This window comes from Chrysemys picta, chromosome 24 (genome assembly GCF_011386835.1).
Source record: "Chrysemys picta bellii isolate R12L10 chromosome 24, ASM1138683v2, whole genome shotgun sequence".
Lineage (NCBI taxonomy): Eukaryota > Metazoa > Chordata > Testudines > Emydidae > Chrysemys > Chrysemys picta.
The window spans coordinates 12,175,860-12,194,362 of record NC_088814.1 but is presented as its reverse complement, the minus strand read 5'-3'; the positions used below and the strand labels follow the sequence as shown (position 1 = coordinate 12,194,362).

Sequence of the window (18,503 nt, the reverse complement as noted above, 5' to 3'; positions counted from 1 at the left end):
GGTGCTGTGCCTGTCGGTGCGGGACACAAAATGAGATCCAGCACTGTCAGCAGCGGCGTGGAAGGATGGATGCTGAGTGCAGGAAATGGGACGTCTGGGCCACAGGTGCGGGTAGCAGAGGCACTGAGGAGAGCGGCACCTGGTGCAATGAAGGCGAGAGCTCCGGGGGTGATGCGTCAGTGTGGCAAACAGTGGTGCCGGAAGCACCCGCAGCAGCACCAGCAGCAATGACTGTGCCGCAAGCAGTGGTGCTGAGAGGCCACCACCAAGTGAAATCCTCTCTGGGCGCCAAGGGATGAGCCAACAGCGGAACCAAGGACTCAGGACTCCTGCTCTCTGGGCGTCAGAGGGACCAGGGATTGGCCTCGAGCTGCCCTTCTCAAGTGACACAGAAAGAGGTGACGTAGCAGGTACCTGAGGAGGAGATCTACTCCCACGTTCCTTGGCAGGATGGCGTCCATCACACTCGAGGTCACTAACCGGGGCAGGCACAGCCTTAGAGGCGGAAGAGATGGCTGCCAGGGTACTTTTTACACAAGGGTGATCGGTCCTAGGAGGATCCAGCATCTCTTCAGGGACTGAGCCTGGCCTCCTAGACTTCTCCAGGAGAAATCCCTTCAGTCTAGTCTCCCTGGATTTCACAGTCCGTTTGGGGAGGGCTCTGAAGTCCCTGCACTGCTCTCTAATGTGTGTCTGTGAACCCAGACAATACAGGTACTTAGAGTGTCTGTTATTCCAGGCATGGCAGACCCACACGAGGAACATTATTTAAATCCTGGGGGCAAAACCCCATTGTACGTGGAGAAGACAGGAACTGCTCACCTCAGAGGCCCCCCCCCCACCAGGATTCATAAAGTCCAAGGGTAGAAGAGACCATTGTAGTGATCCAGTCTGACCTCCTGCCTAGCACAGGGCAGAGACCTGCCCCAAAATAATTCCCAGAGCCGACCTGTTAGAAGAACATCTCGTCTTCATTTGCACATTGTCAGGGACGGAGAATCCACCACGAACCTCAGTAAATTGTTGATTAATTACCCTCACTATAAAAAATTTACACCTTATTTCCATTTCAATTTGTGTAGCTTCAACTTCTAGCCGTTGGATCGTGTTCGGCCTTTCTCTGCTATTGGATATTTGTTCCCCAATATTTACAAATTGTAATCAAGTCACTCTTTAACCTTCTCTTTCTTAAACTAAATAGATTGAGGTCTTTGAGTCTATCACTATAAGGCATCTTGTCTAACCCTTTCACCAGTCTTGGGGCTCTTCTCTGAACCCTCTTCAATTTATTAATATCCTTGTTGAATTGTGGGCACCGGAACTAGACACGGGGTTCCAGCATCAGTTGCACCCCTGCCAAATACAGAGTAGCCGACTCGAGAGTCCCCTGTTATACATCCCAGAGTCGCATTAGCGCTTTTGGCCACAGCATCGCACTGGGAGCTCACGTTCAGCTGATTATCCACCATGACCCCCAAGTGTTTTCCAGAGTCCCTGCTTTCCAGGCTAGATTCCCCCACCCCGTACATATGGCCGACATTCTTTGCTCCGAGGAGAGGGAGTCTAAGACTGAAATCCTCCCTACAACAGGAGAGTTCAGCTAAACTAACTAAACCACTATCTCCACTAACAATTATTAACTATGAAAATGACTATTTACAAAACGTCAAGAGAAAAACTTCAGCGGAGCAGGAGACCGGACACTGCTGCTGGCTCTGGCTCTCAGCCAGAGGCCGTGAGAAGGAACTGAGGGTTGGCTGGTTGCTCAACCCCCATTGTGCCCTCGATAAGAGGGGGCTTGAGCACATGGAGAGCGCAGCTAAAGCATTCTGATCTCCAGTGCATGGGGCATGTGTGCACCAAAAGTGCAGCACATCCGGCAAGCAGTCAACACCAATGGAGGTTACAGTTGGTACAGACATATCCCACTCTGTCACACCGGTAATCCCGTTACCTTGCCAGTGTAGGGGATTCCAGCCTTGTAGGTAGCGTCAGCGTCCTCAAAGGTCACCGTAGCGATTTCAGACATGATGTCACAGCTCTTGGTCATGTGGAGCTCCACCCCTAGCAGGAGAGGGAGGCACAGTAGGAGGAATGTGCTGGTACTGGGAGTGACACCAGAGTTCAGGCTACATCCCAGATTTCTCTCCATAACAATCCGCGCAGCCATTTCTACCCCCTCTCACTATGGACTGGAGGGTGTGATTTGGGGGAGAATTTGGGAGGTTTGGATGGGGTCAGAGAAGGATTTTCCTGGGGAATCTGGAAACTAGAAAATTTAGATCCACCTTCCCCACCAGCCACTTGACATTTTCCAGCAGGGTCTCCTGGCTCTGCGGCCCTTTTCCCAGCAGAGAGTTCCTTACTGAACAGCCCCAGAGCTGACCCCGCACACAGGCCTCTCGGCACAGGGCCTGCCCCCAGAAAGGGCCATTTTCAGAAGTGCCCAGTGACCCGTTGCCGTTCTGAACCCGCTTTCCTCCAGCTACTTCGCCATCGCTGATGTTAGCACCTGAGGGTAATGTTGTAGCCATCCCACAGTTACAGTTTTCAGCCAAATGGGTGTCGACCACTCTGGAAATCAGGATTCTTCTGAGTTAAATGTGGAGTTATCTGGGTTTGTTGCTAAGCGATTAGCACTTGCAGTTTTGAACGCTAAGCGCTAACGTCACTGAGGCCGACTCAGGGCCCAGTGACACAGGCTGGGCCTTCACTCCGCTCTGCCAGCTCAGTGCACAGCCAGAGGCCACTCGCGTGAGGGTGTTTAGTCTTTGCGTGAACGTGCCCAGGTCTGAACTCCTCATGAGGGATCGATCCCAGTGATGGGATGAACCAGAACCCCAGATCCAACCCCCAACACTACCTCTGGGCCTGTCTCTAAAGCAGCTGGGCTACAAACGACATTACCACATGTGCAAGTGAGCCCCCTCTGCCCCACGGGGTTCAGTGCTGGGGGCTGCCTGGGGGCGTGCATGTGTGCTTGATTTCAGTCCCACCTGTCCCCTCCTCCATGAGAGACGCCTTGGCCTGGAGGCTCAGCTTGTAGTGAGAGTGGGTTAGGTTAATGGGAGTTATAACCACCTCTCTGGAAAAGCAGCCGTTGCTGTCAGTCTGGAGGGAGAGAATCACAGCCCGTTAGCAGCAGCTCTGCACCAGGCCCCGCAGGTGTCAGCTCAGCAGGTCTCTAATCGGGCTTGGGCTGGTTAGTGCTGGGCCGGGAGACACTCAAAGAAAACCTGGGTGCTAAAGTCAGCAGCAGGGGGCGCTCTCATCTTGGAGTCAGCCCTGACACTGGTACCCCAGCACGGCGCTAGGGGGCGCTGTGTAGCTGGAGCTGCTGTGGGTGGGATCTCTGTGCCTCAGTTCCCCATCTGTACAATGGGGACAGGAGCCTGCCCTGCCTCCCGGTGGCTAGGAGGATCAGTGAGGCACTGAGATATTGTGGGGAAGGGGGGGCATATAAGTCCCTAAGCCCTGCTACACAGCTGCCAGTCCCCACCCCCAGCCTGCCAGATGGGGACTCGAATGAATCCAGGGTCTGATTCGCCTGCACTTACACCAGCTTTACACCAATGTCACCAACCTCATCAGGGCAGATCACAGCGCCCCCTCTGGCCAGTGTAAGAAAAACATGGAGAGGAGCCTCCTCCGGCAGCATGTCATGTACCTCCCCCCGCCTCAGTCACACTCACCTGGCCAGTAAGCTCCGTGCACCGAATTAGCGACACATAAGAACTGAACCTGAAATATGATGGTTGTTCCGCCCAACACAGGCTGGCCTGGACCCTCCCCTGGACGGGCTTCCCGTAGGTGTATCTGTTTAGCAGAGGGGAGGAAGAGGGTAAGTGGGAGGGGAGGGGGCCAACGCCTCTGCCCATGGGGTGGGGCTGGTCATGTGGCTGGGAGTGAGAGCCCCAGGGAGCCCTGCCTGGCCATGAGCATGGGGCAGAGGGGCGCAGGCAGGGAAGGGGCAGGTCAGATTCTGGCCTAGGGGGCCGGTGGGGGGAGTCAGGCCCAGGGCAGTTCCAGCTCCCCCCGGCAGGGCTGTTTTCACACTCACCGGCCGCACACCCGCAGCAGGAGCGTCTCATCCAGCACCGTCACCACGGGGGGCAGCTCCAGGGTCACTTCGAACTTGGGCAGCACTGGGGGGCAGAGAGGGACGGGGTGAAACCGACCCGCAGCCCCGGCTCGGGGGTTTCATCGCGATCCTCGGCCTTGGAGCTTCTCCCCGGGTCTTGCAGCCCCCCACCAACCTGCCGGCTGGGCGGGAAGGGGAAGGGCCCGGAAATGGAGCAGGGCTGGGAAGAGGCTGCAGCAGGAGTCTTTTCAACCCCACTGACAATAAACTGAAAAACAGCCTCTGTCCCCCACTGCCTGGCCCCAATGGGCAGGGGCAGCGCTAGGAATGACATGGACTTGAGAGCTGGCGTTTGGGCTGAGAGCGGGAACATGCCAGGGACCACATGGGCTAGGGCTAGGAGCAATGGTCTCAAGTTGCAGTGGGGGAGGTCTAGGTTGTATATTAGGAAACACTATTTCACTAGGAGGGTGGTGAAGCACTGGAATGGGTTACCCAAGGACAGGCCGTCCTTAGGCATACGCAGCATACGCAGCTGCGTAGGGCACCATGAAATTTGGGGCACCAAATTGCCCCACATTTCATGGTGCCCTACGCAGCTGCGTGGTGCATACGTGGCAGCACCAGCCCTGGCGACCAGCCCTATCCCTCAGCCGGCCCCCGCTGCAAGGGTCAGGGTGGTCCCTAGCGGGGTGCGGGGCCCCGGACAACTTCCTCCACCCTGCCTCTTACCCTTCCCCCCTGCTCTGCCTCCGGCCCTCCCCCATTCCACCTCTTCCCCCAGCAACCCTACACTCACCGGCAGCAGGAAGCGGAGCGCCGCGGCTGGGAGCTGGCGGAGTGGAGCGGGCTGGGACTGGGCTGCTCCGCTTCCCGCCGTGGGGGGGGGGGGGGGGGGAATTTCCCTTCCTGCAACTTCCCTCCCCTGAGCGACACAGCTGGTTCTGGGGCGAGGGAAGCGGAGCGGGCTGCTCCCAGCCCCCCGCTAATTCCCCGGGCCACACTGGGCCTGTGGGGCCCCCCAAAGTGGCCCTCCACAGCTCTTGCCTCCCAGGCACTGGGGGAGGGGAGACCAGGGGGGCTGCATAAGGCTCCCAAATGGCTAGGGACAGCCCTGCCTAGAGAGGTGGTGGAATCTCCATCCTCAGAGGTTTTTAAGGCCCGACTTGACAAAGCCCTGGCTGGGATGATTTAGTTGGGGTTGGTCCTGCTTTGAGCAGGGGATTGGACTAGAACCTCCTGAGGTCCCTTCCAACCCTGAGATTCTATGATTCTATGATTCTAACTGTCTAATCACACAGACCCAAGCACCCTAGCTCTGTCCTCTGCCCCGCCCCTTCCCCTCTGCCCCGCCCATGCCCCTTCTCCGAGGCCCTGTCCCACTCACTCCATCCCCAACCCCCCATCGCTCGCTCTCCCATACCCTCACTCACTTTCACCGGTCTGGGGCAGGGGGTTGGGTGTGGGAGGGGGTGAGAGGTATGGACTCTGGGAGGGATTTTGGGTTCAGGAGGGGACTCAGGGCTGGGGCAGGGGATTGGGGTGTGGGAGGGGGTGAGGGGTGCTGGCTCTGGGAGGGAGTTTGGGTGTAGGAGGGGGTTCTGGGCTGGGGCAGGGGGTTGGGATGTGGGAGGGGTGCAGGCCCTGGTCAGGCGGCTCCCACTCGGCAGCACAGTGGGGCTAAGGCAGGCTCACTGCCTGCCCTGGCCCCGCACCACTCCCAGACCCAGGCAGCACTTCCCTGTAGCCCCTGGGGGGGGAACAGGAGGCTCCGCATGCAGCCCCTGCCTGCAGGCACCACCCCCCGCAGCTCCCATTGGCCGCAGTTCCCCAGCAATGGGAGCTGCAGAGTTGGCGCTCAGGGCGAGGGCAGCATGAGGAGTCCCCTGACCCTCCCAGAGGCCACAGGGACTTGCCGGTCGCTTCCAGGAGCTGTGCAGGGCCAGGGCCGGCAGGGAACCTGCCTTAGCCCTGCTGCGCCACCAGACTTTTAGCAGCCTAAAATCTCCAGGTTTGGCTTCAGTAGCCTCCTGATTCCGGGAGCTCCCAGCGAAAGTGGGAGGGTTGGTAACCCTAACGTGGGCCCAGTGGACATGGGTGTTTCTCCCGGCTGATGAGGTCCCGGCTGTTCCCCCCGGGAGCTGGTGTTCGGCTGGGACCTCGTCCCCAGCAGGCCCCTGCCAGGCAGCCTGGCCAGACAGGGCCAAATTCACCCCTGGGCTCAGGCCAGAGGAGCCGGGGGGCTGCTCCATGGCAGTTTGTCCCTCAGGGTCTGGGCCGTCCTGGGGCACTGACAGGAGCTGGCTGGGCGGCTCCGAGGCCCAGAAGCCCCAGGAAGGGAGTGTGTATTGTGGCTGGGTGAATGTGCAGCACTGGGATTGGCCAGTGATGGAGGGGGGTGTTTGGGGGGTGCCTCCTTTTTCCCTTATGCTAGGGGAGGGGGGTGGGAGGCAGTTGGGGGGGGTCAGGCAGGGTGTTTGGGGCAGGGGGGTGGGAGGCAGTTGGAGGGTCAGGGGCAGGTGTATGGGGTGAGGGTGGGGGTAGGTGGCGGCTGTTTCAAGGGAGACATCAGAGCTCTTCTCTCCCCCTCCCCCGCAGGAGCCAGAGGAGGTTTTTTGGGGGGAGGGTGGAGAGGGGGCCGCTGACATTTCCCTCCCACTCCCATCAACAGCAGCTCTGGGAAGGGTGTGTATGTGTGAAAAGCCCCTTGTGCTCCAGGAGGCGGCATTGGGAGGCACAGGGCATATGTGGGTGGGTACTGGGCTGGGCTAGGCTGAATTGGGGCTGGGGGGACAGAATTAGATGCTGGGGGGTTGGTGAGAAGCTGGAAGCTCCATCTCATCGTGCAGACAGCGAACTCCTGCAGCGGGAGCCAGGATCAGCTCCTGCGATAACTTTGCGAGAGTTGGCAATAGGGTAACTCCCCCCGCCCCCTGTCCCGGCGACACACACACACAGACGGGGGCAGGGGTGTGTGTGAAAAAATCCAAAGTCAGACCTAAAAGAATGAAACAATCTTTAAAAATAAACCTAACGATTTTGGGGTTTTGACTCATGATTGTGATGTGTCTGGGGCTGGCCATACTGAAATCCCCGGCTCTGCATCCCCACAGTGGCGCAGACCTGAGCCCTCCCCCAGGGATCTAGGGCAGAGTGGAGCAGAGCCCTATTGTGGGAGGAGTGGGCATAGGGTGGCTGAGGCCCAGGAGAGCTTGAAGCTGGCTGGGCCAGTCCCAGGGGTCTGAGCTCCCAGGGACCCTCTGACAGGGACCCACGGACACCTCGCCCCACAGAGACTCAGGAATTCCCCTCCTGCCCCATGTGCCAGAGCCGCAGCCACGGTCGCTGCCCTGGGCCCCGCTTCGCACCGTATTCCTCCACGCTGAACGAGTGCCTCGTCCCCTGCGCCTCGATGGCGTACGTCCCCAGGGCCGGCTCTGCAGACAGCGGGAGGGACAGATCCACGATGCCCTGCTGCGGAGTCACATCTCGCCACTGGGCGATGCGGTTCCCGCTGGGATCCTGGCACATGGACACGCCCTGCTCAGCCGCTGTCCCCACACACAGCTCGTCCCCAGCAGCCCCCGAGTGCCTCGTGCTGCCGACAGGGGCTGGATTGACGCCTGGGGGCTCAAATCCTTCTCCATAGCCTGAAGCAGGCACCGCCGGGCAGCCGCTGGGTAAGGGGGCCCCTGCCAGTGCCCCTCAGCCCTGACCCGAGGGCACCGCCCCTGGGGGGAACAGGCTCCCGAGGGACACCCCATCTCCAGACTGGACCAGGGAAGTCGCCGTAGGGACCGTTTCCATCTCAGTGCCAGGCCTCTGTGGGTATGTTCCCTGCCCCCCTCCCGCCACGCAGCCTCCCCAAACCTCCACCCCTCCCCTCTGCCCCTGCAGCTCCCAGAGACCCTCCCTCCTCCCCTTCCCTTACCCCATCAGGCTCCCAAGGGAGCTCCCTGCTGAGTTCCCCACTGGCCTGATCAAGTCACTGCCTGACCCAGAGTTCAGGGGCTGGGAACATTCAGGGTGAGTGACTCAGGCAGGGATCCCAGCCAGGCCCAAACCCACCTGCCTCCCGGACAGACAGCCCCAGATGCTGCAAACTCGGGGTGGGGAGGACGTAACCCGATGGCACAAATATCCCCTCCCTGCCCCCCATGGGGCCCAGCCCAGAAACGCCCTGTGCTCTGGGACCCTTTGCACCCCCACAGCAGGGCAGAGGGGTCTAGGGCTGGATTGCTGGACACTGTGGTCACAGCCTAGACTCCTCTGGGATCCCCACGACTGAACACCCCCGGGGGCCCTCGGATGAGCCGGACAGGAAGAGGAGGAGGCTGGAGAGTCACAGACTGACCTGCACGGTCACCAGGGGCAGCTGCAAAGCAAACAGACAGGAGATGGCTGGTTAGAGGGACGGGAAACACCCCACACGGCCCACGGGTCTGTCTGTGACCTCCCAGGGCCGGGGTGTCTCTGGGGCCTTGGGGGATCATGCGGACAGCAGCGGGGGTGACCAAGAGAGCAGGGACAGGAAGGGGAGCCCATGAGGCTGGAGCCCTCGCACCTCCCATAGGCCCCACCCCTCCCTGCAGTAGTGGATACAGGGCAGTGGGTGGCTGGTGTGTGCGTGGAGGAGCAGGGCGAGATGCTGGGGTCTCTGCCAAGGGGCAGTCTAAGAACCGGGGGTCTGCGTTGCAGCCAGTGCCTGAGCGAGATGGCTGGGAGGGGAGCTGTCAATCTGTGTTTCCACACTGGGCCTGATTCTGCCACCTCACTCAGAGCGCACAGCACGGTTAGGATGAAAGCTGCTAATGACTGTCATCCCGGGAGAGGGGGCTGGCATCCACAGCCAATCACAGACTGCACTAATGCCAGTGGGTGCCCAGCGCCCTCATTCTGGCTCCATGCAATGTGCAATCAACCCTCTCTGCGCAGTAAAGGGACTGCAAACAACAGAGGCCACTGCCCAAGGCGCTAGGCTCTGTAGTCCAGGGGGCTGCTCCACGCGACTGTTTTCAGCAGGCCACCACAAGCCCTGCTACTAGGGTGACCAGATGTCCCGGTTTTATAGGGACAGTCCCGATATTTGGGGCTTTTTCTTATATAGGCTCCTATTACCCCTCACCCCCTGTCCCGATTTTTCATTCTTGTTGTCTGGTCACCCTACCTGCTACTGCAAGGCTGTTAACCTGCCCTGGGAGACTCGCCCCCTGCAGCAGTGTAGACCAGCAGTTCTCAAAAGGTAGCGCTCAGGGCGGGGGCAGCCCGCAGAGACCCTCTGCCTCCGCCCCGGGGACGTGCTGGATGCTTCCAGGAGTGGCGCGGAGCCAGGGCAGGTAGGGAGCCTGCCTTAGCCCCACTGCACTGCTGACTGGACTTTTAGCGCCTAAAATCTCCTGGTTTGGCTTCAATAGCCTCCGGGAGGTAGAGGGAGGGAGAGAGGGGGAGGAATTGATGAGTGGGGCCTGCGGATCCTCTGGAGTTCAATCGGGGACCCCCAGGGGTCCACGGACCCCACTTTGAGAAACGCTGGTGTAGACCAGGGTGGCTGCTGAGACATTCCCAGAATACCGGAGATCCTGGTACTTCCAGGAATGGCGTGGGCCTGTCCTCGCTGGTGTGACCTCGCACACTCAGTGTGTGAGTTCACGCCAGCAGGGGCGGAGCAGTGCGCTCTTCCAAATGGCGCCCCCCATCCAATACCAGACACAAGCATGCACTGGATGGGGGCAAACCACCCATGAAGAGGACTGTCCGATTTCAAACTGGATGAATGGCCTGCCTGGTGTAGACAAACCTAACGTGTTCAGTGCAGCGGGGCCCTGGTACCCTGACCCCTCTCCCCCGCCCCCAGCTCTCACCTTCCGGGTACTGGGAATGAAGTCTTTGTCCAAACTGACAATTCGAAACTTCACTGGAAAGGAGCAGAGGCAGAGGCGGGAATCAGCCCTGGCTTGGTTTGCCTGAGTGAATTCCCAGCTCGGGAAGGTGCCAGCCGGACGCCCTGGGCACTGACGGCCTCTGTGAACCTGCAGAATGGGCCCAACCCGGCAGCGCAGTGCCAGCTTCCCCACACTTCCCCCCGCAGCCCTGCCTTGGGCGGCTGGAAGGGAGTTCAGCATGGGCGACATGTGAGAGGCTTGTTCCCGGCCCGCCATGCCCAGCCCCTTCTGCCCGAAGTCCCGCCCCGTCCTGCCCTGTTGCCCCCGTCAGAGGCTAGAGCCCTACCTCCCACCCCTCCGCAGATGCCCCCTCCCTCGCTCCAGCCCTAAGCTGCCTGAGAGCCTCCACCCTGGAGCGCTGGACGGGTGGGTGGTGCAGCCCACAGCCCAGAGCGCTATGCAGGTGGTGCAGCCCCCAGAGCTCCAATCCCCAGAGCTCCCATTGGCTGGGAAAGGGGAACCGCGGCCAATGGGAGATTTGGGGGTGGTACCCACAGGTGAGGGCAGCGCGCGGTGGAGCTGCCTGCCCCACCCCACCCCCAGGAGCCACTGCCAGACATGCTGGCCACTTCCAGGAGCGGCGCGGGGCCAGGGCAGGGAGGGAGCCTGCCTTAGCCCCACTGCCACCCCGGAGCCGCTCGAGGTAAGTGGTGCTAGGCTGTCGCCCGCAACTCTCCTGCACCCCGCCCCCAAGCCCCCTTGAGACCCCCACTTGGTTCCATACACACCCCCAAACAGGCCTCAGGCTTTGTGCTTCTTGGTGCTGGGTGCAGACAGGGGCCTAGAAGTGAGAGTCCTGAATCCCTTGCTAGGCTCCAAGCCCATCCCCAGAGCCCAGGAGTGCGTCCCAAGGGCCTGGGGTCCCAGGAAACTCCCTCCAGCAGCTCCTGCCCTCTCACCTGTCTGTCCCGGCTTGTAGATGGCCTTGTCCGTCTGCACAAAGGTCCCAGGCTCCAGCACCCGCAGCAACACTTTCTTCCGCTCAGAGAACTGCAGGGCATCTCCCCGGATTGAGACGTGCAGCTCTGCCACTTCCTGCTGCCCCCCAGACGGGGCTGGAACCTGCACACGGGGACCCCCAGCAAGGCCACAGTGGCCAGTAATGGGCCATTTGTGGCGCAGACCCACTATTGCATTGGGGGGGGGGCAATGGTGTTTGTGAGGAACCCTGTCACAACCCAATGGCCCCCACCCTCAGGGAGTCCCCTGGGAAGGCAGTTCTGCATTGTATATTGCTAACGCTGCTGCTAGTATCGCAAAGCATTTTGGGAAGGGTCAAACGTGTGGGAGTGGGGAGTGGAAGTTTCCTTTGCTGGTACAAAAGGCCGAAGGGGGAGAGAAAGAAGAAAGCAAAGAACAGGTTAACTCAACACCGCAGCTAGCAAGCTCAGTCTGTGGATAAGACGCTAACTCCAGCCAGCTCAAGGCCACAGCACACATCTGACTCTCGGCTGCCAGCCAAGAAAGAGAGGGGCTCAGAATCCACAGACCAACCATGAGAAACAAAGATTTAATTGAACAGACACAGACCTGCAGAGCCAGCCCATAACAAGCGAGGCAAGCGAAGGCCAGCAGAGAGGAAAACAAAGAGGACAACAGAGTCTAACTGGTGTGTTTTGGAGAAAGTCAAGACCACAGGAAGCTGGTTTGCACTGGCACAGAGGGCACCAGAAGCAAAGGTCCCCGAACGGAGCACTCCTCCCCCCGATAAGTCAGGACTTAAAACCCTCCTGAGAGCTGGAGCAATTTGGAGAGCACAGCAGATCCTTGGACGACCTGGGCCCTGGACATCACTCCCGTCCACCTTCCCCCATCTCTTCTTCTGACATCACACCCAGACTTGGCCAGTCTGGGTCGTGCATGTTTGAGTATGAAAGTGGGTTAGGGCTTGGGGCTCTAATGTTTTCTTTCTTCCCCCGAGTGACGTGGGAGCGTTCCCAGCACTCTCTGCTGTATTTTATTATTTTATTAATAAAGCTTTAAAATTTAAACACTTGGTGTGTTACGTCATCTCCTCCCCAAAAGATCCTGCGGCGTCAGCCTGATCACCTGACGCTCCAGGCAGATTGGTAACGAAAATTTGTCACAATCCCCTTCCCCAGCCTGGGGGGCCTTGAATGGGAGGGAGCATGAACCTGGGGCGCTCGATGGAGTTGGAAGCCAGGGGCTCTCTGTACCCGCCACCCCATCCCCGCTCCCTCCTGCCTGTCGCTGCTGAGGGATGGGCTCGAGTTCTGTGGCTATAGCTGCCCATTGAGTGAACAGCTGGGATGGGGCTGCAGACCCAGGACTGACGGGCTCCGTGCTCATGGCCAGTGCCTGGGGCCGTGTCGATGGCTGCGGGTGGGGGCTCACCTGGAAGCGCACGTTCTCGTGCAGATGGGGCTTCTGGACCTCTCTCTCCAGCAGGGTGATAGCGCTGGGCCCATCCCCCCTCTCCAGCCGGACGCTCACCCGGACGGTCTCATTGAGGTCGCTGAGATGAACTGACACCGTCCCCGTGTGCGGGTGGTAGAGCACGGCTGGGCTCACCACCACATAGTGCCTGAGGAGGGGAAAGCACCATGGGCAGTGGGGACGGGGGAGGGGAGGGGACAACCTAGACTGTCCCCCGGGACCGGGGTGACTCCTGATTTCTGAGTGTCCCTCCTGCTGGGACAGAGCTGGGTCCACGGCACTGGAGGCTGATTAATTTCTCTAACCACAGGGCAGGGGCAGGGCAAGCCCCCCCAGCTACATCCCCCGCCCCAGCCTGCCTCCCGCAGGGCCGCCCAGCGGATTCAGGGGGCCTGGGACAAAGCAATTTCGGGGGCCCCTTCCATTAAAAAAAGTTGCAATGCTATAGAATACTATATTCTCATGGGGGCCCCTGCAGGGCCTTTGGCCTGGGGCAAATTGCCCCACTTGGCCCCCCCTCTGGGCGGCCCTGGCCTCCCGCAGAGCTGGAGGGGCCCCGAGGGTGCAGAGAGGGGCTGAGTCCCTCTCCATCCCTGGCCTCTTGGCTGCTCGGTCTGCCCAGAAGGGGGCAGCTAGTGGCGCTGAGAGTGAGCAGAGTCCCCTGTGCACGGCGGGGGGAGGCTGGTTAGTCTGGGGCTGTACTGAGCACCTGAGCCCTTTGCAGCCAGTAACTGGCTTAGATACAGCCCCACCCCCAGCTCACTCTGCACCCTGGGGCCTCTGCTCGCTCTCACAGGAACCCTTCGGCGTTTGCACCTTCGGGGCACTCCTAGGTTCTGGCTGAGACGTTCGTTTAACGCACTGGGTTCGTGTGTAATTCCTGTTCTATTTCACTGGTGCCTAGAGGCCCGGCCCAGCCTGGCCCCCCTGTGCTGGGGCTGGACAGACCCGCAGGCAGAGACAGGTCATGGCCTGAAGAGGTGACAGGCTGATGGGAGCAGGCGACCGCAGAGGATCATCACCCCATGGTACAGAGGGGAGCTGAGGCTCAGAGGGTCGGTGTCTGGCCGGGGGTGCACAGGGCGTCTGTAGCAGAGCTGGGCACTGAACCCGCTCTCCTGTGCCCCAAGCCACTGCCTTAACCAGAGCCACCCTCCCCTGGCACTTGGAGGGGCAGGACCAGGGGGGCCCAGGAGGGACCCAGCATCAGGGACTGAGCTCCCAGGGGAGAACAGATCTGTCCTGTCAGTTTCGGATCAAGCAGCCCCCTCATCGGTGCCCTCGGCTGCTTCCAACCCCCCCGCACTGCCCACCATGCGGACAGACAGACAGACACGGACAGGGCTTACGGCTCTGCAGACGTCCCAGCTGTGAGATGCAGGAGGAGCAGAAGGCAGGCCAGGGTTACTGGGCCCCCCATTCCTGGGGTGCAGGCAGACGGGCAGGCACAAGAGGACACACTCACGTCACCCCCCTCTGGGTCCTTCTTCCTCCCTCTCCCCCACGCTCTGTGCTGGAGACCAGCCTGCTCTGCCTTGATATACACTCTGGAGCCGGAGCTTCGCCTTTGATCCGGGGTAAACAAGCGACGTGTCAGGTCTCTGGCTGGGGCTGGGGATGCAGCCAGGACAATATTTACCCTCCACCCCCAGCTGCTGGATTCGAGGCTCTGACAGGTTGTTGCAACTTGAGTCAGAGGATGCTGCCTGGCAAAGGCTCAGACAAGCCAGGAGGCCCCTCGCATTGGTTACATGGCAGGGGGTGGGACCCTTCTGGGAGTCGGTGGTGGTGCAGTAGCCGGGATGCTGGGAAAGCCCTGGCAGGAGCAGGGGGGAGGAGCTTGCTGAGAAATGAGTTTGTTAAAGTGGGTTCTGACAGTGACCCCACTACTGCAATGCAAATGAGAAGAACGTTGGGGTTGCTGAACATGTCTCATGAAAACCCCATTCACGATCGTGTCTAACGTTCCCACACTGGGACTGCCGGGGATGAAATCTCCATGCTCAGGCTCTGCCTTGGGTTGAATTTTTTTTTGTAACTTTCAGCAAAAACAAGTTGAGGCATTTCTGAGAACACGGTTAGCATTACCACAGGTAGCGTTTTCCAGGGCAATCCATTTTTCTGAGCATTTTGTTGAGGAGTTCTAGCACCTCCATGCTTTGGAGCCTGGAACTGAAATTTGGCAGGGGGATTCTGCTAGGGGAAGAGAAGGGTTTTTCCTGTTGCCATGAAAATCCACATCGATGTGGCTAGGTTATAAAGTACAGAACATTGCCGTTTGCACTTGGTCAATAGAGTGTCTCAGACTTGTTTCCGAATCTCTGACAACTTGGGAGTAAATGATCTTGAATGGTTATGGATCCCTGTCCTAACCGATACAGCACAAGATGGGGGGTTAGCTGGTGTCTGGGGCAGATCACCAAATCACACTAAGGAACAGGATGAGTGGCTCCTTATGCAGCTCTTTATAGAGTGTAGGAGAAAAAGCTGTGTGATCCTGGGGGATTTCAATGTGAGTGACACATGCTGGCGGTCAGGTGCTGCCAGTACTAAAATGTCTTTAGAATTTCTTATATATTTTCCTAACTCAGAAAGTGTTCCATCTTCCAGGGGAGTGTGCTATATGAGCCCTCGCCTTGAGAGATAAAGAGGAGCTGATCACAGAACTAAACATGAACGGTAGCCTAGGTACAGGTGATCTTGACTCGATCACATTTACAATGTGCCAACACATTAAAGTGCAGACCAGTAATATTTCCACTCAGTGGTTTGAAAGGGCCTGTTTCACAAAGCTGAAAACAATTATGAGGCATTTAATCAGAAAAATGTGAATGAAAATTGGGAATTATTTAAGAACACTTTACTAGATGTCCCAAAAGCCACAATCACTCAAACTGGTTAAAAAAATGGACCTGGCTCAGAGGGCAAATGAAAGCAACTATAAAATATTTTTTAAATGATGTATATCAAAGGGAAGAAAGGAGAAGTTGACAGAAATGAATATAAATTAGCACTGTAGAAACTTGATAAGGGAAGCAAAATGACACATGAAGAAATCTATGGCCAGCTGAGTTAAGGACAATAAGAAGGAGCTTTTAAAGTATATTAGGAACAAAATGAATCCTAACAATGGTACTGGTCCATTATCAAATCAAATGGCAGAACTATCAACAATAACGCAGATGGGATGCCGGAACAGGAGTGGGGGATGGGGAGGGGGCCATGACTCCATTACATTTAGAAGACTAAGGGGAAGAGGTGGCATTGCGGGCAGGTCGTTGGGGGTGGTGCCTCGGATGGAATGGGTGGTGTGAGGGTGGGGGCTTGGGGAGATGGGGCAGTGTGGGGTGGGACCTCAGGGGGAAGGGCAGTGTGGGGGCAGGGCTCAGGGAGAAGGTGTGCTGTGTGTGGGGGGCAATGGTTCGGTGCCGTTGGGCCCCCCAATTTTAGGGAGCGTCCGTCAGTCCTGAATGCTGAAAAGGCAGAAAGGTTCAATAAATATTTGTGTTCTGCATTTGGGAAAAACCAGTTGAAGTTGTCATGTCATATGAAGGAGAGAACACTCGTTCCATTCCACTAGTATCTGGGGAGAATGTTAAACAGCAGCTACCAAAGTGAGACATTTTAAAATCAGCAGCTCCAGATAACTTATATCCAAGAGTTTTAAAGGGGCTGGCTGAGGAGTTCGCTGGACCTTTAATGTTGATTCCCAGCAAGTCTTGAACACTGGGGAAATTCCAGAAGACTGGGAGAAAGCTAATGCTGTGCCAATACTTTAAAAAGGTAAATGGGATGAACTGGGTAATTAGAGGCCTGCCAGTCTGACATGGATCCCTGGCACAATAATGGAGTGGCTGATATGGGACTTGGTTAATAAAGAATTAGAAGAGACTCTCATGATTAATGCCAAATCGCAATGGTTTATGGAAATCAGATCCTGTCAAACTAATTTGATATCTTTTTTCGATGAGATTATAAATTTAGTAGATAAAGTCAATAAAGTTAATAGTGTCAATGTAATTTACTGAGATTTCTGTAAGGTGTTTGATTTGATACCACATGACATTTTGATTAGAAAACTAGAATAATATAAAATAACACGGCACACATGACATGGATTAAAAACTGGCTAACTGATAGGTCTCAAAATGTAACTGTAAATGGGGAGCCATCATTGATCGAGAGGATTGCGTAGGGATCAGTTCTTGGTTCTGTGCTATTTAACATTGTTATCAATGACCTGGAAGAAAACTTAAAATCATCAGTGATAAAGTCTGCTGACAACACAAACATTGGAGGAGTGGTAAATAATGAAGATGACCGGTCACTGATACAGAGTTCTATGGATCACTTCGTAAGCTGGGCACAGGCAAACAATATGTGTTTCAGGGTAGCTCAGTGTAGATGTACCATCTAGACACAAAGCACATAGGCCATACTTACAGGATGGGAGACTCTATTCTGGGAAGCGATGACTTCAGGGGTGTGTGTGGATCAGCTGAACATGGTGTGACGAACTGGGACTGTTCTTACAGTGGTCTGTGAATGCTGACAGGGGAGTGTGGCTAGGATAGTCTGCATTGGGGGATGGGAGACTGCCCGAAGGAGAATACCTGAGCATGTAACATGAGAACCCAGGAAGGGGTTGGAGGCCAGGTGACACCTTGGCCCGGGAAACTGAACAAAGGCTGTGGGAGGGGTCGCTGAAGGCAGAGTGTTGGAAGCTGGCTGGTGAGATGGCTGGGGGGCAGAGATGGCTCTGACCTCCCAAGGGGGGCTGGGATGCCCTGGGACCCCAAGATGGACCTAACTGAGGGGGGTCCTGTTGTCTGTGCCTGCAAGACCTGTCTTGGACTGTATTCCTGTCATCCAAATAAACCTTCTGCTTTACTGGCTGGCTGAGAGTCATGGTGGATCACAGGAAGCCGGGGGTGCAGGGCCCTGAGTTCCCCCACACTCCGTGACACATGGCCTCCCAATGCAATGCTGTGGCCCAAAGGGTTGATGTGATCCTTGAATGCATAAACAGGGGAATCTGGAGTAGGAGCAGAGAGGTGATTTTATCTCTGTACAGTATTTGGCACTGGTGTGACCGCTGCTGGAAAACTGTCCAGTTCCGGTGTCCATCGTTCAAGAAGGATTTGATAAATTGGAGAGGGTTCAGAGAAGAGCCACGAGAATGACTGAAGGATTAGAAACATTCATTATAGTGATATCCTCAAGAGCTGAATTTATTAGCTTACCACAGAGATGGCTAAGGGGTGCTATGGTTACAGCCATACATGTAGGCATGTACCTACATGGGGGACAAATATCAGATAGGCTATTTAATTTAGCAGAGGAAGGTCTAACACGATCCAATGGCTGGAAGTTGAAGCTAGACAAACCGAGACTGGAAATATGGTGTACTTTTTTAACAGTGAGGGTAATTTTTAAAACAAGATTAGATGTTTTTTTCTAAAAGATCTGCTTTAGGAATTATATTTGGGAAATTCCCTGACCTGGGTTACACAGAAGGTCAGACTAGATGATCACAATGTTCTCTTCTGGCCTTGGAATCTATCAAGCTAGGAATATTTGTCTTTGTACATTGCATCTGTGCTGAGCACGCTCCAGCCCTGGTCTCTTCCATCCACACTGAATATAGGATCATTGGGACGGGCTGGGTCCTGCAGGGAGACTCACAAGGGAGCTCTGGGTTTGAGAAGAGGGGGAGGGGAGAGGGCTGGTCTGTCACACCCACACCCACACCCACACCCACACCCTGACATTGCAGACACCTACACAGTGAGGCTGCAGCCTGCTTGCCCTGGCTCGATGTCAGCTCCAGGGATGCAGACATCTGGCCCCAGCTCACTGTCCCTTGCTGGTTTACCCTCTGTGATGAAGTAGGACTGTTCTTAATGTTTCCTCTGAATACTGTGTGGGTGCCTCAGTTTCCCCTATGCATTTCTTAAGTCTCCAGTGTGCATAAATGGCCAACACTCTGTACCCTAGCAACAAATGGCTGGGGCCCTTCCCCCCTGCAAGGGAATAGCTAAAAGTGAACAAAGAGATCAGGTGACCTCCTGGCCTGGGAAAGA

At 56.9% G+C, this 18,503-nt stretch overlaps 1 protein-coding gene across 1 annotated transcript in view; it reads right to left on the bottom strand.

The window, feature by feature from the left end:
- LOC101952650 (alpha-2-macroglobulin-like protein 1) overlaps positions 1 to 14,006 on the bottom strand; it is a 51,294-nt gene extending 37,288 nt beyond the window's left edge. Inside the window, exons 1-10 of the mRNA XM_065577459.1 lie at positions 13,770 to 14,006; positions 12,379 to 12,568; positions 10,923 to 11,085; positions 9,943 to 9,995; positions 8,436 to 8,456; positions 7,450 to 7,603; positions 4,061 to 4,145; positions 3,693 to 3,816; positions 2,997 to 3,111; positions 1,955 to 2,064 (exon numbers count right to left, since the gene is read on the bottom strand). Coding sequence (XP_065433531.1) covers positions 1,955 to 2,064; positions 2,997 to 3,111; positions 3,693 to 3,816; positions 4,061 to 4,145; positions 7,450 to 7,603; positions 8,436 to 8,456; positions 9,943 to 9,995; positions 10,923 to 11,085; positions 12,379 to 12,568; positions 13,770 to 13,840 — 1,086 coding nt within the window. The 5' untranslated portion in view covers positions 13,841 to 14,006. The remainder of the gene's footprint in view (positions 1 to 1,954; positions 2,065 to 2,996; positions 3,112 to 3,692; positions 3,817 to 4,060; positions 4,146 to 7,449; positions 7,604 to 8,435; positions 8,457 to 9,942; positions 9,996 to 10,922; positions 11,086 to 12,378; positions 12,569 to 13,769) is intronic.
- Between the last annotated feature and the right edge of the window lie 4,497 nt (positions 14,007 to 18,503).